The 26,711-nt window shown below is 47.7% G+C and overlaps 1 protein-coding gene across 1 annotated transcript in view; it reads right to left on the minus strand.

Annotated features, from left to right (window-relative positions):
• The window catches only part of Wwc2 (WW and C2 domain containing 2), a 154,999-nt gene extending 128,610 nt beyond the window's left edge, over positions 1-26,389 (minus strand). The window contains exon 1 of the mRNA XM_052162251.1: positions 25,909-26,389. Within this exon, the coding sequence (XP_052018211.1) occupies positions 25,909-26,039 (131 nt within the window). The 5' untranslated portion in view covers positions 26,040-26,389. The remainder of the gene's footprint in view (positions 1-25,908) is intronic.
• Positions 26,390-26,711: the final 322 nt, after the last annotated feature.

Genomic DNA, 26,711 nt, shown 5'->3' on the forward strand with positions numbered 1-26,711 from the left:
CCTGCTGCCCACCCCACCCCTTTCTTAAGGGCGGCAAGTTTTCCCTGCTCGAATTCTATACAGGTTCTCTCTCTCCTTCTGACCCTGTCCAAGCCTCTTTCTAGCTCCCTCTTACCATCTGCAAGTTTCCATGTGAACGGTTCTTCTTTATTTCTTAGGATTAAATTGTGTGTGTGTGCGTGTGTGTGTGTCCATGACCCAAGGAGGCCAGAAGATGATGTCAAATCTTCTGAAACTGGAACTGTAGGTAGTTTTAAGCCAACAGAAGTGGCTGCTGGGAGCCTTTTACTAGAACTTTTAACCTCTAAGCCATCTCTTCAGACCCATAAATAGTCCTTGTTGAACCCCAGGAACCACTGAACACACTGCCATTACACCCCCTTTAGATACTCAGGAAGCTCCCATCAGAACTCCTAGACCTGTCTTCCTGTCAGCTAGAGTCCCAACTCCACGAGGGTCATAGCTGACTCTAACATGATACCAAGGGGGAACAGAAAGATGACTGGATGTGCATCTGTGGGGAATGTCTTGTGATCGGGAGAAGTCGACAGGAACGGGCACAATGTCTGGCAGGCTGCCGGCTCCGTGGGCTGAGTGAGAGAGAGCAGGCAGAGCCTTGGGCCGGGTGCCAGCTCAGACACCTGCTGACTGGGTCACCACAGACACATCAGTTAACCTTTTTACACCTCCTCATTAAGTAGGAACAGTCACACCTGCCTCTTGGAGTTCTCCCAAGAACTAAACAAACTAAACAAAGTAGCGACGAATAAAACAGATCACTGGTGCCCCGGCAGAAGCCACGGAATGGCCAGCTACAGCAAGGAAGACACGCCCAAGGTTTATATCCCTTTTGATTTAAAAATTTGTTCTGTCATTAAACAAAACATCTTTTTGTTTTGCAGGAAAAGTGGTAAATAAATGTACCACAGAAAGATATATAAGGGAGCTGTTAAGCAGCCACAGAGTGGCAGAGGAGGGAGCAGGGCCTGTCCTTAGAAGCCTCCAGAAGAACAGAGAACGGAGGTGGCGAAAGGGTTAAAAGCCAACAACAATTCACTCTGCTGAATGAGGAGGAATGGCCTATACAGAACGCAGAGGGGCAGACGCTGCAGCTGGTACACGAGATCAGGTGACTGGAGAGACAGGCCTTTCGTAAAAGCCATCAGAGAAGTGAATCCCAGCCTTCAGCGGTACCAGACCAGGAGGACAGAGGCCTGGCTACACTTAACAAGAAAACTGGCATCCATATCCACACTTGGGAAGAATACAGACAAAACATCTGATGGTGCGTGGGCTCACCTGACCTGCGCCTCTGCGCCTGCGCAGCCCCGGACCTTAGGAGGGAGCCATGCAAAGCCCTCACCAGTAAGGAAGACCCCTCCTCTGTTCAACAAGTGGGAAATTACAAGGAGGCGAGCGAGCGCCTGCTCTTCTGAGTCCTCCGGTCCTGGCTCTCCCACAGATGAAGTCTAGTAGTTTGTTCACATGACAGACTTCCAAATATCTGAGGAGTATTTAAGTAGGTGACCACATATTTCCATTTTCTAGGCTAATCCTAGTCTAAACCTATCACCTAAACGTGTCTTTTCCCATCCCTGGAGAGTCTTAGTCCAGACAGTAAAATATATGATCATCTAGTTACAAGATGCCCCGACACTCCCAGTGAAACCACAGCGCTTCATCACAGGGAAGGCTCACCGGCCACCTCCTGCACCTTCTCCAGGCCCCATCAACCCTCTTCATCCTTGCTCCAAACAAGTTCCAGGCAACTGGTTTCCCCAACCTGAAAGTGACCTTCCAGGTACAGGGTCGTAAGAAAAAGCAGATCCTACTCCCCTGGTCAGGAAAGATCACCTTAGCAGAAACCATGTCACATCTTATACCCTGGTGGAGTATAAGGCTATAATTCCAACTTTCCAGAAGTTTTCCTTGCACTTCTACTAGGTAATCAAGTACTTAGACAATTAGGTCAATCACTAATAAATGTGCCTGATAAAAATGCTTATGATGTTTGTGAGCCTTGTCTGTTACTTTAAAGCATGTGGTCTGAAGAAGGCATTGTATGTCAATACAGAATGTCCTAAAAGCAAGTGAAAGGAGGACAAAAATACACCAATTTATTCTGTCTTGAAGTTAGTGCATGCATGCGTGCGTGTGTGTGTGTGTGTGTGTGTGTGTGTGTATGTGTGTGTATGTGTGTGTGTGTGCCCGTGTATGTGTGTGTGTGCCCGTGCGCGCATACTGCTGGGATTGCAGACACGTGCCACCTGTCTTTTAACTTGGGCTCCAGGGAGGGAACTCAGCCTTGCACCACAAACCCTTCTACCCACTGAGCTATGTAGGCAAGCCCCAAACCAGGAATTTGGTTATAAGATTCAAAAACAGTAAGTGGACAGTGTGAAATAAGTCAACACCTTTCACTGACAATCAAAAGATGCATTGTCCAGGAAAGACTAGAGGAACATGGTATATGCTTCCGCATGTGGCATGTTAAGATATAATTTATTGTATGTACTGCCGTGGTGACATAAATGGCTAAAAACCAAACCAGAGGTGGCATGAGACAAGCTCACACTGAGCAGCACACTAATCCACACACGTCAGAACTGTCAGCATCATGAAGACAGAGGCAGAGGATGTGTGCTAGCTCAAGGAAGCAGCTGACCTGAGGTAAGAGAAAGGTGGCGAAGACAACACTGCCTTAAAGGCACAGACGGGAACAGATTCAGGTGGGAGAAGAGGAAGCCTGCAAGCACCGTGGGTTCTTGTTCCACAGACACTGAGGAGGCCACGCTCACTAGACAAGCCTGGGATCATCACAGATGGCGTGGACACTGCCAGTGAGAACACAGAGAAGCCACAGCGTAACCAGAGGAACCACACCACGTACCACGTCCGTGCAATCTTGTACCTAATGCAGAATGCCACAGAGGGGCGGAGGAGATGGCTCAGATGATAAAGTACCTAAGGGCCTGAGTTCAAGCTCTGTGAGCCTCGTCAAAACCGGGCACCGAGTGATCGGCGTGTGCTCTGGGAAGACAGAACAGGCAGGTATCTAGAGACCACTGGCCAGCCACCAGAGCTCAATCTGGAAACCCCAGGAGCCAGAGAGAGACTCTTTCTCTAAAAAACAAGGTGTACGGCTTATGAGGAACAACACCTGGGGTTCACAGACCAGGTAGCCCCAGACCCTGGGCCACCAACATCACAGGGAACCCCCATTCTAAGAGTGAGGCAGTGCTGACCTTGGCTCTGCAGAAGTGGCCTCACTTGGGACCAGGCCGGGGAAGGCCAACAACTCTCTCACCTCACGGGTGAGCAGTGTACACTCGAGCAGAGTCAGCCTGTGTGTGCTGTGCTCTTAGGAAGACGGGAGGGCCCTGCTCCGTTCTAATCTGGAGAGGAGAACATGAAGCAAGAACTGATTCTTCTGGACGTGAAGATAAACACCCACAAAGACTGCGTGGCTTTCTGTTTTGAAATTCAAACAGATGCTAAAAAGGCACACTTAGCTCAACACTGAGCACTTGATGGGCTTGACGCTGTGTGTGTGTGAGGGCAGGGGGGCCGTGGGAGACAGAGGGACAGCAGTTGACATCAGTACTTACGATGCCATAGCCAGTTACAGCTCTTTGATTTCAGATACACACAACTGAAGAGAAAGCAAGTCTTTAAAAAGAAACAATAAAAGGGCTGGCGAGATGGCACATCAGTTAGGAGCACCCTAACACCCACCCACCCACATCCAAACAAGCACTGGCTGTTCTTCCTTCCAAAGGACTGGGTTCAATTCTCAGCACCTACACGTAGTAACTCCAGCTGCAGGGAATCCAAAACTGTCTCTGGCGCTGCCAGCACCAAACACACACATGCTGTACAAACAAAACACCCATACATATAAAATAACAAATAAAGCCTCTTTTGAAATACAATAAACTAGTTTTTCTTTTTTTTCTTTTCTTTTTTCTTTTTTTCTTTTTTTTTTTCTTTTTTTTTTTTTTTTTTGGTTTTTTGAGACAGGGTTTCTCTGTGTAGCCCTGGCTGTCCTGGAACTCGCTCTGTAGACCAGGCTAGCCTTGAACTCAGTCATCCACCTGCCTCTACCTCCCAAGTGCTGGGATTAAAGGCGTGCGCCACCACCGCCCCGATCTAGTTTTTCATATTAATTAAACAATTAAATCATCCTTAAAATTAGAATACAAATGAATAAAGTGTAATAATAGAAACAAAATCTCAAATTATCATTAATTAAATTTTCAAAAACTAAAAGTCAAAGTGGAAGGCCAGGTGTGGTGGCACAAGCCTTTAATCTCGGGAGGCAGAGGCAGGCAGGTCTCTGTGAGTCTGAAGACAGCTGTCTCAAAAAAATTAAAAATAAAAATGAAAATCAATCCATGCAGAATGAAAAAACAAAGGCAAAAGGTAAAAAGAAAATCATTAACTCTGAAAAAAGGGGGACAAAAGCTGTTAGAGGAGAAGGTGGTCACTTTAAGAAAAGATTACGCAGTAACTGAACGATTAAGGAAATAGGGGAAGCAGGGAAGCGGGAAAGGCAAAGCCAGGGATGCACTGAGTTTAAACGAGAACAGCCGAACTGCCCACACGGCAAAGGGCGAGAATACCCACCCACCCACATCCAAACAAGATCAAACAGACTCTGAACCCCAACTCTAAGGAGGTGGACTACTCCAGATGAGTTAAGATGGAGGAACCCAAATTATCCACTTACAACCAGAATGTGTGGTGGTCAGAGCCGCAGGGGTGGCTAGAAACACTGCAGTAAACTTCTCGGTAAGAACCTCCCCTGCCCGTAGGTGTTCAGGGACTTAGCCTGAGGTGAAGGCCCTACAACTGGTCCTAGGCGCTGGGGTGGGGACGTCATAAAATACTAACTCTACAATCAGAGTCAAATTTGGAACCTTCAGATCCAAATTCAAAGTCAGGAAATCCATGATAACTGAAATTTACCATATTGATGGCTTAAATCACAAACTATCTCTATGTAGGGAGAGGCATACAGAAATACTCAAAATACACACTTAATGTTAATTTAAAAACAAAGACAAATGAAAATCTGTGCCTATATTACCAATACAGTAATAAGGTAAATGCAATTCTGGCATTTACCTTTAGACCTGGAAACATGAAGAATTATAGATATTATTTTCGACAAAGCCTGTCCCTCTCCAATCAATCAATCAAAAGATAAAGTTGTCTAAAGATAGCTAAAAGTGAAAAACCTTCACAATGCAAGGTTTTGTTTTGTTGCTTTATTACTATTTGGGGGGAGGCTAACGCCTCCTGGTCCCCCCTTCCAGTTTGACTGGTACTTTGGTAGTTTAAAGAGGTTTCCCTGGGTGAAGCCTTTGCCTAGACTCTCTAGAACTCAGTGAGGCAGCTCCATCGCCCCTTCCTCCATGTGCAGAAGGCACTTTGCCCTGGGCTGAAAAGCTGCCTTCCCAAGGCAGAAAGGAGTTAGACGGCTGCTTGCAGGAGCCCTGCAATTAACTTGGAGTCTCTCACAGCTGTTATGACAGCAACAAAAAGTAATGACAAATCATGCACATCACAGCATGCTTTTCAAGACACTTGACATGCTGCCCACAGTCCCTCAAGTGTTGTTCTCAAACGTGTTCAGCCTCCGCAGACCCAGGCTGGGCAGCAAGACAGGAGAGCTGGGGGGCAGAGAGGGGCAGGAGAGAGAACCTTCTAGTTAAAGATCAGCTCAGTTGTTCCGAAGCCGTTCCCGCAGTCCTGCCACACAGAGGAGAAACAGGACGGCCCAGCATCCTTCCTGAGGCTCGCTCCCTGGCACTCTGTGCCCACCTGCAATGCAGCCGCCATCTTAGGCAGACTGGCTGCCACACCCCACCCCACCCCACCCCCCCGCCAGCTCTTTGGGGTCTCTGCCTCTGTCCTCTGAGTTGTCTTCTTTGGCGACCCTCCTCTCCAGCTGCGCTCAGAGGGTCCTGCCCATCAGTCTGATCTGCCCATTCGGCCGAGACCGGGCTGCCAGCTTACCTCACCCTTCCCACGGGTCCCACGTCTCCTTGGGTAATCACAGCTACCAGTTTCCTGGAGCTCATCCCGCACCTTCTGGGGCCAGGTTTTCACTGACCTTTAGACCTCTCTCCCTAGCAGCGGGGCTTTTCCCACTCGCTCCCGTTTTCCAGGGCAGGGGCAAGGCGCCCCTGAACCCAGTCCAACTTTAACCAGCGGGGTCCTACAGTTCGGGGAGGCCATCAGCCTCAGCCTGTCCAGGCCGTCTTTCTCCACGGGTTCAGGAGCGAGGTGTCCCATCCACCCCTCTCAGCAGGCGCTGGGTCCACACTACCAGCTGGAGGGTGGCGATCCCTCCTGGGGGCCCCCCGCCACGCAGAGCAGCCTCCAGTCTCTGCCTCCTCTGATTCTCAATAAATGACTTTTAACAAGCAGGGAAAGTTCAACCTCGCTCTTTTTTTCATAAGAGATTAAAAAAAAATAGTATTTCACTGTACTATCAATCTGTATTTCTCATATCCATTCCAAACATCGAATCTTTCCAAACACGATGTTGGGAGGAGTGTGGAGGCAAGCCCTCATTGCCGGGTCACGGGGATTATAAATTGATACAAACTCCATGTAAAGCGACTGCAAGCCAAGTAATGTATCAAAATTAAAAATGCATTCATCTTCTAATCGCCTTTCCAAGTCTAGGAACAGATCTGCAGTTCAGAGATGCTCGTTAGTGTCAACAAACTGTAAACAGTCTGCCTAGGACTGGACAGCTGGAGACACCGTGCCCATGTATTATTTTTGAGCTGGTGAGAGCTGGCGGGTGACTCGACGGTGTGCTGCTCTGAGGTGAAGCTGCTGTCGGTGTCGCCCAGGACTCATTACTGTGACCTTGGTCTCCAGTCTGGGGGTAGCTAGTGGGGCTGCTCAGAGGTTTGTGTCTTGGGAGGTCGTCTCACCTGGGGAAGGCCCTGAGCTCAGTCCCTGGAATGAATGCATATAAAAAAAATAAATAAATAAAAATAAAAAAGGTGCTCGTTTATAAATGAGAAAGTGCTTTACTAAAAGTTCAGTGCACAGGTCTGGAGAGATGGCTCAGTGGTTAAGAGCACTGACTGCTCTTCCAAAGGTCCTGAGTTCAAATTATTCCAGCAACCACATGGTGGCTCACAACCATCCATAAAGAGATCTGAAGCTCTCTTCTGGTGTGTCTGAAGACAGCTACAGTGTACTTACATGTAATAATAAATAGTCTTAAAAAATTTATAAAAAAAAAAGTTCAGATCACCTGCAAAATGGGGATATGGAAAGGTAAACATACACAAATGAATCATATAATCTCCAAGACCTCTCAGGAGAAACACGTCAGTGTAAAAGAATGCTACAGTAGTGGGAATTTTTTTTCTTTTACAGCTAACTTGCATGTCCCCTTTGGGAAGAGAAATGGGTTCCAGGAACAATGGAAGATTTCTTCTCACTGAATGTCTTAGGGTTTTACTGCTTCGAAGAGACACCATGAGGCAACTCTTATAAGAACAACATTTAATTGGGGCTGGCTTACAGGTTTAGAGGTTCAGTCCATCATCAACAAGATGGGAACATGGCAGCATCCAGGTGGGCACAGTGCAGGAGCTGAGAGTTCTACATCTTCATCTGAAGGCTGCTAGCAGAATACTGGCTTCCAGGCTAAGACAGGGTCTTAAAGCCCACACCCACAGTGACACACCTACTCCAACAAGGCCACACCTCCAAATAGTGTCACTCCCTGGGCCAAGTATATACAAACCATCACACTGAATATATCTATTTGTACAGTTCTTGTTACTTTAATAAATTATCTGAGCCTGGAAACTTCATGAGGAAGAGTGTTTTAGACACTGCAGTGTCTGGGAGTCCACATTCGCATCAGCGGGGCTCTGATGAGGACCTTGGGGACAGAATCACAATGGCAGGAGCCTGTAAGAGGAAGGGCCAGACAGGAAGCCACAGGAAGGCAGCCACCAGTCTGGCCAGAACCACTAGGCCTTATTGCCTTCAGACAGTGGCATCCCTGACCTAAGGACCTCCCAGGACACGGACCTTTCAACAGCCCCACTACCCATGCAGCCACACTGGAGACCAAGGCCACAGTAATGAACCCTGGGACACTCGGAGACCAGCGCCACCTCACAGCAGCAGCAGTGTATTCTTCTGAATTGTGTCACCTGAACAGCTATCACCGCTTCAAAAATAATAAATGGAAACCTCATTTACAGGGAAGAGAGTGGTAGGTAGGCCTGCCTTCGCTAGAATAACAGAGGATCTTCACCTCTGAGTGGGGGGAAAGCAGTATTCAGCTGTGCCAGGGTAAGAGAGCTTCAGAGCTCAGGAGAGCCGCAGAAATAATTAAACACCAGATTTTTTTTTTAATGGCCACAACAGCAAATTAAATGAGGAGTCTAACACTAGAGCAATTGAACATATGCACCCCAAGATGCTGTGGTAAGAACTAAGTGAGTTGAGGCTGAGAAGATGGCTGTCACTAAGGCGTCTGCAACATGAGCATGAGGCCCTGGGTTCACAGTCCCAGGAACCACATACAAATTCGGCTGCAGGAAATGCGCCCGTGGGTCCAGCCCTGTGGAGCCAGGAGGACCCGTGGGGCTTGCTGGCCAGGAGGCCTCACCCAATCAGTGAGCTCCAGGTTCAGTGAGACCCCGCCTCCAAAACTCAGACAGAGAGCAAGTGAGGAAGACCCTGAAGACAACCTGTGCAACACGCACACACTGACGAAATGACATATTAACTAAAAAGACGTGGGGAGCCTTGAGGGACAGACATACGGCTCACAGCAAATAGTGCAGCATGTTAGGATAAATTACTGACATCTCTAAATTATAAGTTACTGGAAATGTTAACTGATGCACGTTACACTCATAACGTACACCAACTCCTGGTCACCCCTTAAGTGACAGCATTAGTAACAGGCACACATGAAATTCCATTCTCACTTTCAAGGAGGTTACAACTTACCAGCACAGACAGAAAAAAATGCACACACCGCCCTCAGCATTCCCAGCAAACCTGTTTCCCATCCCAGGGATGATGCCAGTCTGAGGGCTTGCGAAAGCGTGAAGTCAAGCGCACTGACCAATGGGGCGGAAAACTCAGGAGGCAAATGATTGCCGTGGGTCCAGGGCCACGGGGGACAGCGCTGCCCACAGGTGGGCCGGCCTCTGGGAGAAGCAGCTTCTCAAAAATGTTTCACTGAGAAAGTTTGTCCCCGGAATGTCCCCCATAAGCCTCAGCTGGGGTGATGTTTGAGACGTCTCTGTGGTACAAGCTACTGAGGTAGACAGACCTTTGGGGTCAGAGCCCAGCTCTGGTTCCCTCTAGCTCTCTCTGCTTCCTAGTTGGGAGCCATGTGCGCGCGCGCGCGCACACGCGCGCACACACACACACACACACACACACGCGCGCGCGCACACAGCCATGAACTCTGTCATGCTTTCCCCACCACAGTGAACTATAACCTTACAAACCGTGAGCCAAAAAATCAACCCTTCCTTCTTTAAGCTACTTCCACAACCTTCTTTTAAAAGACCCTGCGGACTTTTTAGCCTTTGTGGGCCATGAGTTTTCGGTCCGCTTTGACTCTGCCGTCACAGTGGGAAGACTAGGCAGACTGAAAATGAATGAACGGGCTTTGTTTCAATAAAACTTTACTACTCATGGGCACTAAAATGTGAACTTTATAGAACTGTCATGTCATTGGGGATAAAAGAAGCAAAGTATTTTCTGTTAGATAATCTTGAATGGCACAGAACTTTTTAACATGGACTAATGGTTAACTAAATCAGGCAACTAAATGGTACTATTTTAACCCAGCCAAACTAAATGACATAGATATTAAAGATATTCTCTCGGTGACAATCTTCATCCACAGAGAACTCTGTGCGTCTACATTAGTGCAACAATCATCACAAGGGATTAACACATCAACAACTTCATCGTGTTCTCCTACGCAGTCCCTTTTGAAACTGTGATTCGGAACTGTGGGCAGCTCAAGGCTCAGTCTCCAACACTAGGAAAAGCGAATGTTAATGTAGTTTATATATTCAAGTCGACTGTACACCCAAAGACCTCAAGACAATTCCTATGTAGATAAAGATGCTAAAGCTAAATAATATTAACTCAGTTACAAACTGAGTTTGAACATTTTAATTGTTGTAAAAGCAGAGTTCTATTGATTTATGACTTTTTAGACAATAGTTAAATATAGAATCATTTCATGTGGCTCCAGAACTATTACATAAACTTCAACTTCCCCCAATCGGCCTTCTTTTTCCTCCCAGAAGAGCTATTAATAAAAAATTCCTTGTTCAAAATGACTAGTTTACAGACGTCAGAATGTATGGCTTTATTCATTAGTTTTAACTTAAATGAAACTATTGTGGAGATCTTTGTATCTCAGAATTAAATATCTTTTTGTTATCAATTCATAATATGTCATTCTGTATGCCATCATTTCATAAACACAAATACAGGATTTTTTTTTTCAGTAAAATGTACCTTTCAGGTAGCTCACAGTAAAATTCTTAAGATAACCAATTTTCCAGTGGATTCCTTATTGTCCTAAAACCAGGAAAGGAAAACCAGTTTTCCTGCTTTTTGTTTTGTTTGGTTTGGTTTTGTTTTGTTTTTAATGTCCAGTTTACTGGCTCATTGGACTGACTACACCATGAAGCAGCGAACTTCCTGTCTGTGCTTGTGGAGATGCTGCTGCTTCTCGACAGCTGCAGGATCCTGTCAGGCACTGCATGAAACCAGATGTCTCCATTTCTATCACGGTCCTCCTTCTTAAAAATACATCAACCAGCATCAACAGATGGACTGCTTAGCTGTCAATGACACATGATCCAATGCCTTTTAGAACTGACACCTAAGTTTATCCTTGTTTGTATGTATGTATAAATACAAAATCTTATTAAGATATGCAAAATGTAATTTAAATATTTGACATTTTAAAAAATGACATTTTTTTTAAATCGCCATTTGGAATACACATGGGCAAAGTTTACATCCATTGAGCACCAGGTGTGAGGGTGGGCACTCCTGGAGGTGGACACTTAGCTAGCCCTTCCAGAATACCTCACAAGTTATGCCTGACTCTCTGCTAAGGTTTGCTCTCAACAGAGTTAGGGCAGAGGAGAGGCCACGGCTCCTCTTCCATGAACACTCTGTAAATCCCTAAATCAGAGCATCCACACCCCTTTGTTTAGTCCACTTCCACAGCCTAGCCCGATCACCGTGGCTTCTGGAGTGAGAATTCATGAATACCTCTCGGTGTTCAAAGGCTCTAGACCAGGGTTTTTAACCTGTAGGTTGTTACCCTTTGGGGGTCACATCAGATATCCCACATATAAGATATTTAAAATGTCATTCATAACAGTAGCAAAATTACAGTTGTGAAGTAGTCACAAAATAATTTTATGGTTGGGGGGGGTCACCACAACATGAGGAACTGTATAACAAAGTTGCAGCATTAGGAAAGTTAAAAACCACTGTTCTAGACTTTTATGCAAACGGGAGAATCTGTGTTCTTCACTACTGTAACTAATTTAGGTAAGTAAACAGTTCATTTAAAAAGCACAAAGACGCCCCGGTAGATGGTGGCGCACACCTGTAATCCCAGCACTCTGGGAGGCAGAGGCAGGCGGATTTCTGAGTTCAAGGCCACCCTGGTCTACCGAGTGAGTTCCAGGACAGTCAGGGCTACACAGAGAAACCCTGTCTGGGGGTGTGGGGGCGGGGGAAGCAAAGAAATGTAATAAACAAACAAACAAACCATACAAGAGAACTACACTACTTTAGAGCAGCCGTCAGCAGTTGGTCAACTTTGAGCAGAGGGTAGTAGAGGCAGTGAAAGCAGTAGTGGGAAAGAGAGAGGAGGAGATAGTTTGCCTGGGAAAAGAAAAAGACTATTTAATAGGTCAGGCAAATCCCAGGTAAGTTATGGCCTGTGCAGCAAACCACCACTGAGCAGTTTTGTTGTGGTTTTGTTTTTTGTTTTTTCTTCTTTTGTTTTGGTTTTTTGAGACAGGGTTTCTCTGTGTAGCCCTGGTTATCCTGGAACTCACTCTGTAGACCAGGTTGGCCTCCAACTCAGAAATCCGCCTGCCTCTGCCTCCCAGAGTGCTGGGATTAAAGGTGGGTGCCACCACCGCCTGGCTCATAGAGCATTCTTAGACACAGCAAACCAGTCAGACTGGCAGCTAAAGACTCACTCCTTGGCTGCTCTGCCAAAGCTTAGCAAGGCTTTGCCTCATTTGAATAGTATTTTAGGAATGTTCTGTCAATCTGTCCCGTGATTATTCCCATTCTGACTCGCCATAATTACAGTCAAGCTCAGCAGTTTGCTATAGGTGCAGCACCCAACGCTCCAAGGCCTTATAAAATCTGCTGACATTTTAGGATTTGTCCAAGACTCCCACTGAAAGGGAAGGTTAACTTTTCCAACTGTTGCTCAGAGCAACAAGGGAACAAAAGATGTTTTGCATGCATAATCTACGAGCTTAATTAGCCTACACGAACCCGGCTCTCGGAGGAAGTAAACCGCAGAAGCGTTAGGAGTAGATGCCCAAATAGAAGCAGATATACGGTAAGATGCTTAATTACCACAAACACCAAAAGAAGTACTGAGAAATGCTCAGATTAACTGACAAGGCCCTGCCCACCCAACCCTGCCCCACCCAAGATTTAGGACTAATTAGGAGTCAAGGTAGAAAGGAATTCCAATCAGGGTCTTTAGTCCACAGTTGTAGAACCCAGGCTCGCTCACTGGGCAGATCGGATCAGGTGTGAGCCTGACACAAAGAGCTGCACAGGAAGGGGAGAGCCTGGAAGCAGCTCTGCCTTTCTCAGAAAGTCCGCTCCTTCCCACGCAGCTCGCCCGTCCTCCAGCGAGGGCGGAGCAGGAGGACGCACAGGTGAGGTCGGCGTTGGGCGGCTACAGCCCAAGGGCGAAGGGGCTTTAGAGCCAGATGACAGGGATAAAGAGGATTTGCAGCGCATCAGACCTCGGCCTCCAGAAAGAACACAAGTGACAGAATCAAATTAGCTGGGTGTGTGCGACTAATGCGGCCAGGCTATCCTGATCTACGTCCTGAACAGGGGCATAAATAAGAAAGGCAGTGCATGGTCTGACTAACTGGTCCTTACCCGCTCCACCGGGGAGATCGGAGAACAAACTGAGAAAGCAGTTCAGTCGGAGGTGGCAAACGCTGTACACATTCCTGAAGCTAGAATCAAGTCGAACGATTAAGGTCCTCCGAGGTAACTGGCAGCTAAGGTTGAGCAAAGTGTCAAATGATGAAGTTCAGACTAAGTCCCTTAACCTGGTCAGCTTCCGGTTCCTAAACTGGGGGTGTAGTAACTCAGCTCTCTCTTATAACAGCAAAATATTCGAAACTGGCTAACTTTATTAAGAAAGGTCTCGAAGTTCACGCATGTCCCTTCTGCTCACCTCTGGTGAAGACCCTCTGGGAAGATGGCATCTGGTGCAGGAAGTCACCTATGCAGGGGAGTGGCCAAGCTGGCTCTCTCTTAAGAGAACTTTAATCCCCTCGCAGACAAGCCCCCCCCCCCCAAAGACCCAAGACACCTGAGTCTGTGGAAGACAAATTCCAACTTTGCTCAAACCAGAGCAGAGGGTGATAACTGTGCTATCAAAGGCTTCATTTGTCCGACAAAGTAAGAGCTGTGCCCGGGCGGACACTAAGATGTAACAGTGAACAAGACAGGTGCCTGCCCTCACAGACCTTGAGATAACTCGTGAAGGGCTCAGCAAATGGCATTTATTAACATTATCGTCATCATCATCTTTTGCACAGCAGTGTTCAGTAAGTATAAGGTTCCTAGTGGGAAAAAAAAATGTAGGCCATCTTGGCTAGAACAGTTTCAAAACACACATGCACACTGACACAGGCCTCCGGGCCCCGCAGCTTTCAATGCCATGTGTGTCTGTCATGTATGTATCTCCAGTTCTGAGCCATCTCCTAAACTCCAGACCCTATGCCCAGGTGTGTACTAGACGTCATTTTTAATACCTCAGAAGGACACATCTAAAAAAGAATTCTGGCTTTCCAGTACAATCGGGTACCAGCTAGCCATCCTCCTCCGGGTCTCTCCCTGGCAGTAGGTCACAGGAGCCCCTGTCCCCACCCCTCAGGCATCCACGCCTAGACTGGAAGTGTGTCCTTTGTCTTTTCTTTTTTAAACCTAAAACCAGAGAAATCCATTCACTGTTTCCCATTGCGAAAACCATCATGTTAAACCAAGCTCCCACAATTCCTCGCCAACAGTAGCATCTCTGACCCCTTCTTTAGCTACTTGGATGTTTCATCTGTGCACACACACAGGCATGCGCACGCCGTGACACCCTTGTGCAGGTCGGAGGAGAGCTTCCGGGAGTTGGTTCCCATCTCCCACCTTCCACAGACAGGCACCTCTTGCTTCCGCTCCTGTCTCTGGCTTCCGCCTCACAGCAGGAGCCAGGACTACAGAGGAGGTTGCTGGCTGTTGGGTCATCGGGCTTGGGCCTCTCCCGGCTGAGCCATCCTTACATATAGCACAGAGATCACATCACGCATCATCTCAACTTCTTCAGTGCTGGGGACTGAACCCAGGGCCTTGCCCAAACAAGACAACAGCTCTGCCACTAACGTACCTGTAGCTCAGGCTGGCCTCAAACTCACAATCCTGTGAATACCACAGGCTTCACACAGCCACTCTCTTCAGTTTCAAGGGAGAAAAAACCTGAACTCTTATCTCTACTGAAACCACATGCAAAGGAAACTGATAGATTAAAGCTTTGCACTAAATGAAACCGTGTCCTTCAAATCTGCAGTAAAAGTTGCCTACCATGCTTTAAATTTTATCAAGGACCACTGCCACTTAATAAAACAGCCTTCTTATAGGAAGGAGAAACATTAATAAAGAACCAAAACACATTCCGGGGTCTGTTAGGTAAAATTTACACCCACCTGAATTCAGCCAGGAATTTACAACACAAAGTGTGTAGCTCAACATTTACTACCCATGCTCGCATTCAGAAACGCCAACCAGCGTGAGTCAGGACCCTCAAAGGCCCTGCACAAGTGCAATTGCAGAAGACTAGACTGAACTCCTTCTAAGCTACGGTGTAAAGAACCAGTTCCCAGTGCCTAACTGTGCTAACCTATAACTTCACCGGCAGTTCTATTTCCAAACATTCTCACTTGGATTTTTTATGTGTAGGAGAGTTTTACCTGCAGTCTGTGCACGTATGCATGCAGTACCCTCAGGGGCCAGAGGAGGGCATCAGATTCCCTACGACAAGAGTTACAGTTGAGAGCTGCCATGCAGGTGCCCGGACTTGACCCAGGTCCTTCAGAAAGATTAGCCAGTGATCTTAAGCACTGCGCCATCTCTCCAGTCCCCAGATAGTCTCACTATGACACGTTTGGAACTATGAATGGTTTATTAAAAGCAGGGCTAACAATGCACAAAAAATGATTCAAAGAACAAAAATAAGCATGACATTTGGAAGACAGACACTCTTGGCTCTAACAAGTTTCATCTCTCTGTATAGTAAGGTTATCACATGGGACTATTTTTTGTTTGATCACCAACACTAGCTGTGACCTTATAAATAATACCAATCTGCCACAGGAAAGTTAATGCTTCTAGAGTTACAAGAATGGCTCAGTCAATAAGTCGCTTGCCTTGCAAGCAGGCCAGTACCCAAGTGTCTTAGTGTTACTACTGCTGTGAGGAGGCACCAGGGCCAAAGCAGAGTGGGGAAGAAAGGGTTTATTCAGCTGGTGCTTCCATCACCGAAGGACCAGACAGAAACCCAAGCGGGGCAGGAACCTGGAGGCGGAGCTGATGCAGTGGCCTGGGAAGAGTGCTACTTACTGGCTTGCCCATCAATGCTAGCTCAGCCTGCTTTCTTGTAGGTCCAGAACTAGCCAGGGGTGGCCCCACCCACATTGGGCAGGTCCTCCCATCAATCACTAAGAAAATGCCCTAAAGCCTTGCCCACAGGCTTACATTTTTTTTCAAGGCCTACTTTATTTAGGGTTCTTAAAGCCTTCTAACCAGCGACAGGAGATAGGGGAAAAGGTTAATAGGAAAGGGTGTGGTGGGCCTGTTTAGAAGAGGCTGCTGGAGGGAGATTCCACTCTTCATTGTCAGGATACCAGCAGTTCAGGTAAATAGCAAACAGATTCGGCCAAAACCAGCCAGGATACCACCATATACTTCTCTTGATGAAGCGAAGACCAACAAAGACCAGGAAGCGTTGATGTCGGGCAAGGCGATGCAAGAGCGGCCTCTCCATCGGGCCTCTCGCTGTCTGTGGGTTCCTTTTATCTTCTTTCTAAGCATCATGTACCCTCTCAAGGGTTGGGTTTCAGGGAAACACTACCTGCCCCCTCCCAAGACAGTGTCCAGAAAATCATCACGTGACACAACTCTGTTGTTAAAGAAATCAGAAACTTCCACTTCACCCATCTGATGGAGACACTGTCTTACTGGAGGGTCGCTTCTCTCAGCTGACAGATGAAATTGTTAAGTCAGCATCCACCTGTAATCTCAGCCTCAGGGAGGCAGAGTCAGGAGGCTCCCTGGAGTTCAGAGGCCAGTCGACCCGGCTAATTGGGGAGCTTGGCTTCGGGACAGCTGAAGAGGTGGCTGGTATTTCCTCTGGGGACAGCCAAAGCCTCCTGACCCATGCACACCCATGTTCATGCATACCTAAACAAACACACACTCATTTATCCCTCACATACACATACTCAAAAGATTAGCATCTCCAGATATTAAGACATAATTCTATATTTATACCTCCTACAACGAACTGCTATTATGCCTTTGAACTGGGATATTTTGTTGGATTTTTTTCCTATACCCTTCTGTACAATTCTTTTGTCAGTCTTTCTAAGGCCAGGCGAGGGGTGCACAGCGACACTCTCAGCAAGTGGAGGTGACGGGCAGAATGAAGAGTTAGAGCAGCCTGGAGCCACAGAGGGGGGGTCTGTCTCAAAAAATAAGTCAATGAGCGAAGGTGACGGCTAGAGACTCAAGCCTGGTGCCGCGAGTGCCGAGAACAGACAGACTCACAAGGGCTGTCCTCCGACCTCCATGTTGGGGCCATGGCTCCGGAGGTGGCTCAGCCTTGACAAGCTCTTACCACGCAAATGTGAGGCCCAGAGGCTGGATCCAGAACCCGCAGGGAAGCAGGTGGGCAGGGACAACTGCCCAGCACCCGAGGACTCAGCTGGCATCACACCTGGGTGTCAGAGATCACATCCAGAGTTCAAAGCCAAGGCAGCAGGTTCGTCAATGGAGGATCTTCCTTCATTGACTCCTCTGAGATGGGAAGACCCACCCCACCCTACACTCAGACTTTTTCAGTGGGAAGTCCCCCTTGGATCTGGGACACGCCTTCTGACAGGAGCCTGTATGGAGGACGTGGAGGAAGGAAGCCCTTGCTCTTGGCCGGCCTGCCTGCCTGCCTGCCTGCCCGCTCTTCCTGGCAAGGCCATTCCTTCACTGGCATTAGAGACTACTTGTCAGGGCTCAGGAGTCAGTCAGCTGGCTAGCCAGGCTGCCTGGAAGTGCTGAATTTTGGGTTCAGTCAGAGACTCTGCCTCCACAGAAGGTGGGAAGCAAATATTCAACATCAACTTTAGTCCCTCACACATATGCACATGCACTCACACAACAACACACACATATACAAATGCACGTCACACCCACTAATATACACAAAATCACCACCATCATCATCATCATCATCCCAGGACTTAATAGAGGAAAAAAAAGCTTCAAGGTCATCCTCAACTACACCAAAAGTCGGCAGCCAACCTAGGGTACGGACTGTCCCCAAAACAAATACATTGATGATGATGACTAATCTAATAGATACCTAGTATTTGGTAACTTATCAAACTAAATAAATAAACACTGGTTAATCTATGTGTATATCAAACAAAGTCTACTTCAGGCCTGTACTGTAAAACCAGACTCCCAGGACAGCCGCTGGCTTCAGGGCAACACAGGAGGTGAGCTACAGTATCAGAAAGTAGCAGCACCCACTGACCCACAGGCCAAGCTTGGCTACATGTCCCCATAGGAAGGGGATTATGGAAAACTTTACAAGAAAACCAACCCACGACAGACCGGGACAATCCTCTGCCTCAGCCTCTGCGCTGGCCTGGACTCATCTTCATGCTATACAGTGTCTAAAAATCATTTGTACAATAAATGATCAGGGAATAGACCGGGCGGTCACAAATGGCTAATATTTATTTTAAATATTTATATAAAATATTTTTAAGGTTTGGGTTGGGCGTGGTGGTATACATCTTTAATCCCAGCACTCTGAGGCAAAAGGTAGCTCTTTTGAGGTGAGTTCAAGGCTACCCCGGGCTACAACATACTGAGTTCCAAGCCAGCCAAGACTACAAAGTGAAACCTTATCTCAAAAATAAGTGATAATCACAACTGTAAGACTCCCATCATTCTCCTTTATAGAGCGAACCTCCGGGGCTCTGGGACTAGTTTCGAGCCACAATACATTCTCAGCTCCTGCTCAGTCAGTCTTTTCCTGGTAGAAAGTCCATGCTGGCTGAAAGACTATATGGAAAGAAGCCCACGGGGCAAGACTCAGCTCTGGGCCATAGCTTGCTCACAACTACTTCTCAAATAAATGATGAAAATAAATAAACAAGCAAACAGGCAGACAGCTGCTTACAAAAATTTTAATAGCATTTTAATAAACTCTTCCCAAAGGTGTTTCTGATTCACAGGAAACCACGGCGTTGATACAGAACGCCGCTGCTCCCACCCGCGGCTCCACCTAGAAGCTCAGCACATCGACTGAAGCTAATGCACCCATGTTGAGACTGTACCCAGCTGACACCTCACATTTCCTTAGTTTCCCCTTTCTGTCCTGAGATGTCACATCACATTTAGTGCTGTGTCCCCTCAGGTCCCTCTGGGCAGTGGCAGTTCCCCCAAGAGGCCCCTCTTCTTATTTAAGGGGTGTCCTCGTGGCTGGGCTGGGCTGTACTGGGATGAGGTGGAACGGGAACCCTCAGCAGGGCGCTGAGGTGGCCACAGCATCCCAGTGTGCTGTAGCATTGGCAGGTCTCTCGTAACATTTTAAGTTATAACAGAGCAGGTTTAATTAATACACAGCTCTGTAGAGTAAATACCTCTTAACTCATTTAGAATAAACTCATAAGTACATACACCACATGGTTTGGTTCAGGATATGTTCAGACAAATACTTCCTAACAAGCACATCTGACATGAAGGTAAAATTTAATTTAACGTGTATTTTGAATCTATATTCTACATGTAATTCCTCTCGAGTGTTTCTCCCGTGTGTTTGAAGTGGTACTCACTAGGCTGAATTAAAAAGGAATACAGAGGGGCTGGAGAGATGGCTCAGCAGTTAAGAGTACTGACTGCTCTTCCAGAAGTCATGAGTTCAAATCCCAGCAACCACATGGTGGCGCACAACCATCTGTAATGAGAGCTAATGCCCTTCTGGTGTGTCTGAAGACAGCTACAGCGTATTTATATGTAATAAATAAATCTCTAAATAAAAAAAAAATTTAAAAAAAGACAGAGGAAATATCAAGGCCAGTCTTCAAACTTCTTTTCACTGGATAGCTGTGTGATCTAGATTATCAGCAGGCCGGCCTAGAACCGGCTCTTCCTCCCACCTGCCCCCACCCTTTTCCCCTACTGTCCCAGACACCAAGCTGGTAAATACACTGGTTACAGCTACAATGTCAAAGTTCAAATCATGTGGTGGCACACACCTTTATTCCCAGCACAGAGGCATGTAGATCTCTGTGAGGTGGGAGGCAACCCAGTCTACACAGCAAGTTTCAAGCCAGCCATGGCTACACAGGGAGACCCTTTCTCAAAAAAATTAAATATAAGGAAAGCATTCAGCCAGACGAGGGAGGAAAAGAGAGACACAAAACCAAAGAGAACTTGAAACATCTCTGACATAGTTTCTCCTGGTCAAGAAACAGTGTTTCTCACCCACACATGCTCTCATATATTATCCACATAATCACTAATACACACAGGTCTCATACACCACATACACGCGCGCGCGCGCGCGCGCGCACACACACACACACACACACGTACATGAACACACATAAATAATGTTTTGTTTTGTTTTTGTTTTTCCAAGACAAGGTTTCTCTGTAGCCCTGGCTGTCCTGGAACTCTCTCTCTCTATAGACTACCTGCCTCTGTCTCCCTGGTGCTGGCACTAAAGGTGCGTATCACCACAGCAATATTTGTTTTAAGAATTTCTTTGTTAAAATATTAAACATTGTGGGGCGGTGGTGGCGCATGCCTGTAATCCCAGCGCTTGGGAGGCAGAGGCAGGCGGATTTCTCAGTTCGAGGCCAGCCTGGTCTACAGAGTGAGTTCCAGGACAACCAGGGCTATACAGAGAAACCCTGCCTCGAAAAAACCAAATCCCAAAAAAAAAAAAAAAAAAAGAAAAGAAAAAGAAAAAAGAAAAAAAAACCCACAACTGAATTGTAAACTTTGGCTAAAATTGTGAATTTTGCATGGTTTGTTTTATCACAATAAAAATGACTAAGAAGAAAACATTCAAGATGGTAAAGAAAACATTCTGCATTTTCATTTCCATAGATTCTCATCGTTTTTCACCTACACCCTGTACCATTAATTTTTTTTCTTGTCCCACATACTAGAGGTATGTGGTAATTTTTTTCAATTACAGAAGTGGATAAAGAAATGAAGTCCAAAATCTAACAAAAGCCAGTCAACCAACTTCAATCATGTTTACAGTACCAGCACACACAGACTTAAAGTTATTGTGAAGTAATCCATACATTAGGGCAGTAGCTCTGTTTCCTGCCGTGTCCCCAACTCCCACAGGAGCGAGCCGAAGCAGGTCATAGCCCTACAGAGATCGCCTCCTTTTCTACAGGAGGAAGCAAGTGCCTCCCTCCAGCAGGCACTTCCACAGTCACAATCCACCAGGCTTCCTCTCATTAAATTTAAATACAGCTTGCCTCTAGACCGCATGTCACAATGGCTGACTGCAGCTGACAGCTTCGCAATTTGCAGCTCAAAACAAATAGTCTGTTTATAAATAACAGTCTTTCTTGAAAAGCCAACTATTGTCCTGAATCTTGCAGCAAAATTAAGCTGCAGGCTCCAGACCCTTAAAGTCAGAGAAGAAACCTTAGTCATTCAAATGTACCAAGCAACTATTAGCTCCAAGTGAGAACAGTCGTGCACAAATCGAGAAATAGTCCTATGGCTATTCTTGGGAGACAGCATAGTTAGGTTTAAGTGAATGAACACTTCCTCAAGTGATGAAAAGCCAGACTCCTTCAGCAGCCTCTGCACAACCTCCCACAGCACTCCCACCCCTTCAGCCCCTGCTCAGCAGACCCTGCTGCCCCTGCTGGGAAGGAACACCGTCCATCCTGCAACCATGACCATGGTGGGATCATTCTGCAGATCAGAGCTCACGGTGGGTTGTTTTGGTTTGTTTTGGTTCTGCTGTTATTAGTAATTCACATATTTATATTATTCTTCAAAATGTAGCAGCTCACTTCTCTCATTATTTCTAGTCCAACTGGAAAATTGATTATCTCCGGTTGTTGGTAGCTCAGGGTGTAATTTTTTTTTTTGAAATCCCAATAAAACTAAAGTAGCTCAACTTACACTCTCTCATTGCGTTTAGCCTTTAGCTGAAGTTACCAACTGGCTTCCCATCCACTACACACAAAGGACAGGGATGCAGAATTTGGATTTGAGAAATTTACACATTAGCAGTGGGTTGATCCATTTACTTACTCCAAGAAAAGTAAGAAAAGAAGATTCGGGGTTCCTAAGATCCTAATCACGGCCAGGCGGTGGTGGTGGTGGTGCACACCTTTAATCCCAGCACTCTGGGAGGCAGAGACAGGCGGATTTCTGAGTTCAAGGCCAGCCTGGTCTACAGAGTGAGTTCCAGGACAGCCAGGGTTACACAGAGAAACCCTGTCTCAAAAAACCAAAAAAGATCCTAATCACGGGCCAACCTGCAACTGAGTGTGGGAAGACACACATCTGCCTGACATCAATGATGCGCGCTCACCGGCCGTTCCTTCATCCTTCAGTCATTCACCCACCGCCCTATGGGTGTCTTTTCAACTCCAAGCCACAAGCTGCTCCATATCCCACCCTAGTCAGAAGCTACAGGTTAGGCTCCACCGGTCTTAACACAGAATTCCTTTGTGTGTAAGCTTCAGTAGACCAAAAATACGGCATCTCTGGGTAGCATCCAGCGCAAAGAAGGATGCAGAAGAGTCCTGCCAGTTCACTGCATCCTCCACTCCAAGAGGCAACCCTTCCTGTCTCTTCTGTGCTGAATCTAGTGTTTCAAAACACCAGCACATTTGGCCACCATAACACCATAAACACCAAGTGGTGTGGTCAGTGAGTCTTCAGGGAGAGCAGAACAAGAGGGGAAGAGGCCCGGGGCACAAGCTCCAGTGAGGCAGTTCTCCACCTATGGGAGGAGACCTCTTTAGGGGGTCGAACCCTTTCCCAGTGACCACCTAGGACCAGCATTCACGTGGCAGCTCTCAATCATGTCCAGCTCCAACCCCAGGGAAGCCCAATGCCCTCTTCTGGCCTCTCAGGACACGACACAGGCGAGGAACAGACAGATCCCCATACACACCTTTTTTTTTTAATTAAATGAAAAAAAAATGTTACCGGGACAAATAGTGCCATTTGGGTCCTAATTATGAGTTGAAAACATTGTATGAGGGAGTGGCGCCACCCACTTTGTAGAGTTGATTCAGAATCTCAGCTGAACACTTGACAGAGCAGCAAGCAAGCGCTGTGGAACCCAGCAGCAAAGCAAGCACGATATGACCTAAAGTCTCTGAAAACACGCTGACCCCAAGCTCCAGTTAGCACCTCTGCTCCTTGAATGCAGTTATGGCCCCGCAGATCCTCCAGCCTCCTCCACATAACTCTCTGTCCAACCAGAAATACTAGACGACTCCTGATGAACTACCAAAAGCAAAATGCTCACTCTTCATAGGATGGAAGGAACAACAGCGAATGGGTGACTCTTTCTGACCATTTTAACGATGTGGCTTTAAAGATCCACCACCACCACCACCACCACCACCACCACCACCACCACCGCCGCCGCCGCCGCCGCAGACCCACACCACCTTGAGTCATTTTCTCTTTTACTTTCAGGACTTGTAATCTGATCCCGCAGAAGGATCCACCCCTTCCCTGCCAGCCTGGGGAACCTCTCTCTTTCCATATGTTGGCTGTATAAGCAAAATTAACAAGAGTTAGTAGTTACTGCAAATACCTTCTCTAATCAGTTCTAACACTGTGTAGGAAGACTCACTGTCACGTAGCTGCACTGAGAGAAAACATAACTTAGACTGACATATCACAGTGGCTCATGTCACAGGATAGCTTCTAAAGTAGTCATACCCAAACTCAGAAATCTTTCTAATAATTCACACATATGCCGGGTGGTGGTGGCGCATGCCTGGTAATCCCAGCACTTGGGAGGCAGAGGCAGGTGGATTTCTGAGTTCGAGGTCAGCCTGGTCTACAGAGTGAGTTCCAGGACAGCCAGGTCTACACAGAGAAACCCTGTCTCGAAAAACAAAAAACAAACAAACAAACAAAAAATCACACGTATAGCCTCAAGTACTAAAAGACCTAGCAGCTGAAAGGAAAACTTGAAGAATTCATCTCAGTCAAAACTGTTGGTCCCTAACAGAGGTCTTGATAAATCAGCATTTATAGTAAATCAGCATTCATAGTACCTGCCAGTCCATTCCAGTTTGAAGCAAGGGGCTCATCCGGCTTGTGTAAAAAAGCACTGATAAGGATAGGCCAAGTCAAGTAACTTCGCTTTGTGTTTGCCTCACCAGCCCCTGCATATTCTTATAATCCTCTCTGGTAGACAAATGAGATGATATGTTGAAGCCTGTGAGCTGAGGCAGGAGGCTGTGAAATGCTTCGAAAGCGTGTAAGCTTTTACACCCTGAACCTGAGACTCCAAGTATCCGCAGACCCACAGCACAACTGTAAAAGTCAAATATTTATACAGGTGCCCTACAAACCACTGTTGTGGCCGCAACCAACGTTTACTCTCCGTTAAGTAGTTTCAAAGTGCAACCGTGTAAGTAACAGGCTTGGAGCATGATGAAGTTTATGACAGCTAATATGCCTGGAGAGACGATGGAAGTGTGACTCCTGTCAGAACCTTCATCAAGCCAGCAACAGGCCGTGGGGTGTGCGGGGGTGGGGCCTGGCCACAGGTGCCTTTCCTCATCTCGAGGGAAACCTAAACCCTATCTTCATGGATAATTTAACAAGGATTGTTACATAAATTTATGTCATTCAGGACTTGCTTATAACTGCTTTTTAATAGCTTTCAAATACAATAGCTGTAGGAAATGAGTGACTGGGGATATCAAATAAAAAAGTGTGTTTCAAACTAAGAAGAGGGGGGTGGGGCTTAACAGGAAAAGCTCCTGAAAAAGCTACAACCCCTCAGACCACATTGCATTAAAAAGCCTATAGGACTTTTCAAAATGCTAATACCACAAATGGTGGGGCATCCCAGAAGAGGTGTTACTTATTTGTGCGTTGAGGAACTAATCTTACGTGGTGGCTGGCACCTGTAATTCCTGTACTGAGGATAGGCTGAAGCAGGGGGGTTGCTGTGAGTTTGGGACCAGCCTGTGTTACCACGAGTTCCAAGCCAGCCAGCCTGAGCTACAATACAGTACGAGACAGTCTAGAAAAAATATAACAAAACAAAAATACCTCCTTAACGAGCAGTTTTCAAATTTACAAGTAACACTGCACCCTACCTAGTATTCCTTTTATTTTTAAATATTTTTTTTTTTAGATAGGATTTCCAATAACCCAACTGATCCTTTCACCTCACAAATGCTGAGTGAGACCGTCCGCACCCTCTAACAACTTTAATTCCTAAAAGAGAAAGTTGAGAAACGGAACATTGGTGAGCACGCCACTAAACTTCAGCTCCGGAACTTCTTAGATGTATGTTTGCTTCATTCAGATCTCCAGGTAAGAACAAAATGCTTGCATTGGGACCTGTGTAAAGCCAGGGTAAGCTTCAAGTCTGGGCTACCGCATAGCGGTAAATCTGACCAGGTTTTCAGGTGAGGAACTATAGAAGCAAAACTACAAAGTAGTGTTTTTAACATCTTAGGTGCAAAGCTACGAAGGTAGAGCCAGGAGTGGGATCCCCTCTCCACGGTTCAGGACCTAGGGCATTGTAATCAAATCAAAAGCTTGCAGTCAATGCTCGGGAGCTAGGTATGGCAAGAGAGATGCCACAGGTGGCCCAGATGACTAGTTGTTCACCATCACTGAGGCCTCCGGGAGGCCCCGAGCTCAGCGTGCCTCACTGAGGTCGAAAGGTGCCCTCCCCCTCCATCTGACCAATTTTAAAAAGAGCACACGGGAAGTCTAGAGAGGGGGTCAAGTGCCCCCTACCTACCCTGAGCCGGCTAACTGGACTTAGGGTGCCATCCCAGGGCACCAATCCGGCCCTTCCCTTGGGACAGGGAGTGTCTACAAGTCCCCGAGGGCGCGTGCGGAAGGCAGTGGGCAATGGGGCCCAAGAAGGGGCTCCTGGCGGGCAGATACAGCCGCGCCTAGGCCCACGGTCCCGCGCCTACCCCGGAGCCCCTCGGGGGGTGCAGGGCCGGCGACGCCCCACGCCCCCCCGCGCCCTCCAGGTCTCCCAGACAACAGCCGCAGCAGCACTTCCCGAGGCGGGTCCCCGCACCCGGCCGGGGCCCGGCCACCCACCTGTCCCGGGGGTCGATCCAGCTGGTCCTCCTGGTGTTGTGGTCGATGTAGAAAACCTTGCCGTCGTAGTCCCTGGCCTCCTCCCAGCCCCGGGGTAGCGGCAGCTGCCCGCTCCCGGCCCTCCTAGGCATGGTCGGCGGCCTCGCCGGCGAGCGGCGCCTCCATAGGGACCGGGCGCGGGGCGCGGCGGGAACGCGGGTGCCGGCGAGGGGCGTGCGGGGCTCGGGGCACGGCGGGCCACGCGCGGGGGAAGCCTCGGGAATCCCTGCTCTCAGCCCTGCCGGGGATCAGTCCACCATGTCTGCGTCGGAACAGGCGAGCGAGCTCTCCTCCTCCTTGCAGCCGCTGCCTCCGCCTCTTCCTCCTCCTCCTCCTCCCCGTCCCCCTGTGGCCGCCGAGGGTCGCGGCGCCCAGGCTGCCCCGGCCGACGCCGTCTGGGCTCGGATCCGGGAAGCTCCGCCGAGCAACGGCCCGGCGGCGACTGGCCTCCTCATTTGCGTGCGATTAGCATGCGCCCCGCCCCCGGCCCGCCCCGCTCCCGCCTCATCTGCATGCACATTCCTCGCCGCCACATTCCTGAGCTTAACCCTGCAGCTGCCGGGGCGGCCGCGGCGGGACCAGGGCTGAAACCCGCGCGGGGGAGGGGAGTGGCGAGGCCAGGTAGGAGGCGGGAGGGCGAAGGAATGCACAGCTCGCTCACTCCTCTCCAGCCCGAGGTGTCTCCCCTTGGGGATTTAGATGGGTTTTTTTGTTTGTTTGTTTGTATGTTTTTTGGGCGAGAAAAGAAGGCAAAAGAAAAAAGT

Source organism: Apodemus sylvaticus, chromosome 18 (assembly GCF_947179515.1).
Source record: "Apodemus sylvaticus chromosome 18, mApoSyl1.1, whole genome shotgun sequence".
NCBI classification, from domain to species: Eukaryota; Metazoa; Chordata; class Mammalia; order Rodentia; family Muridae; genus Apodemus; species Apodemus sylvaticus.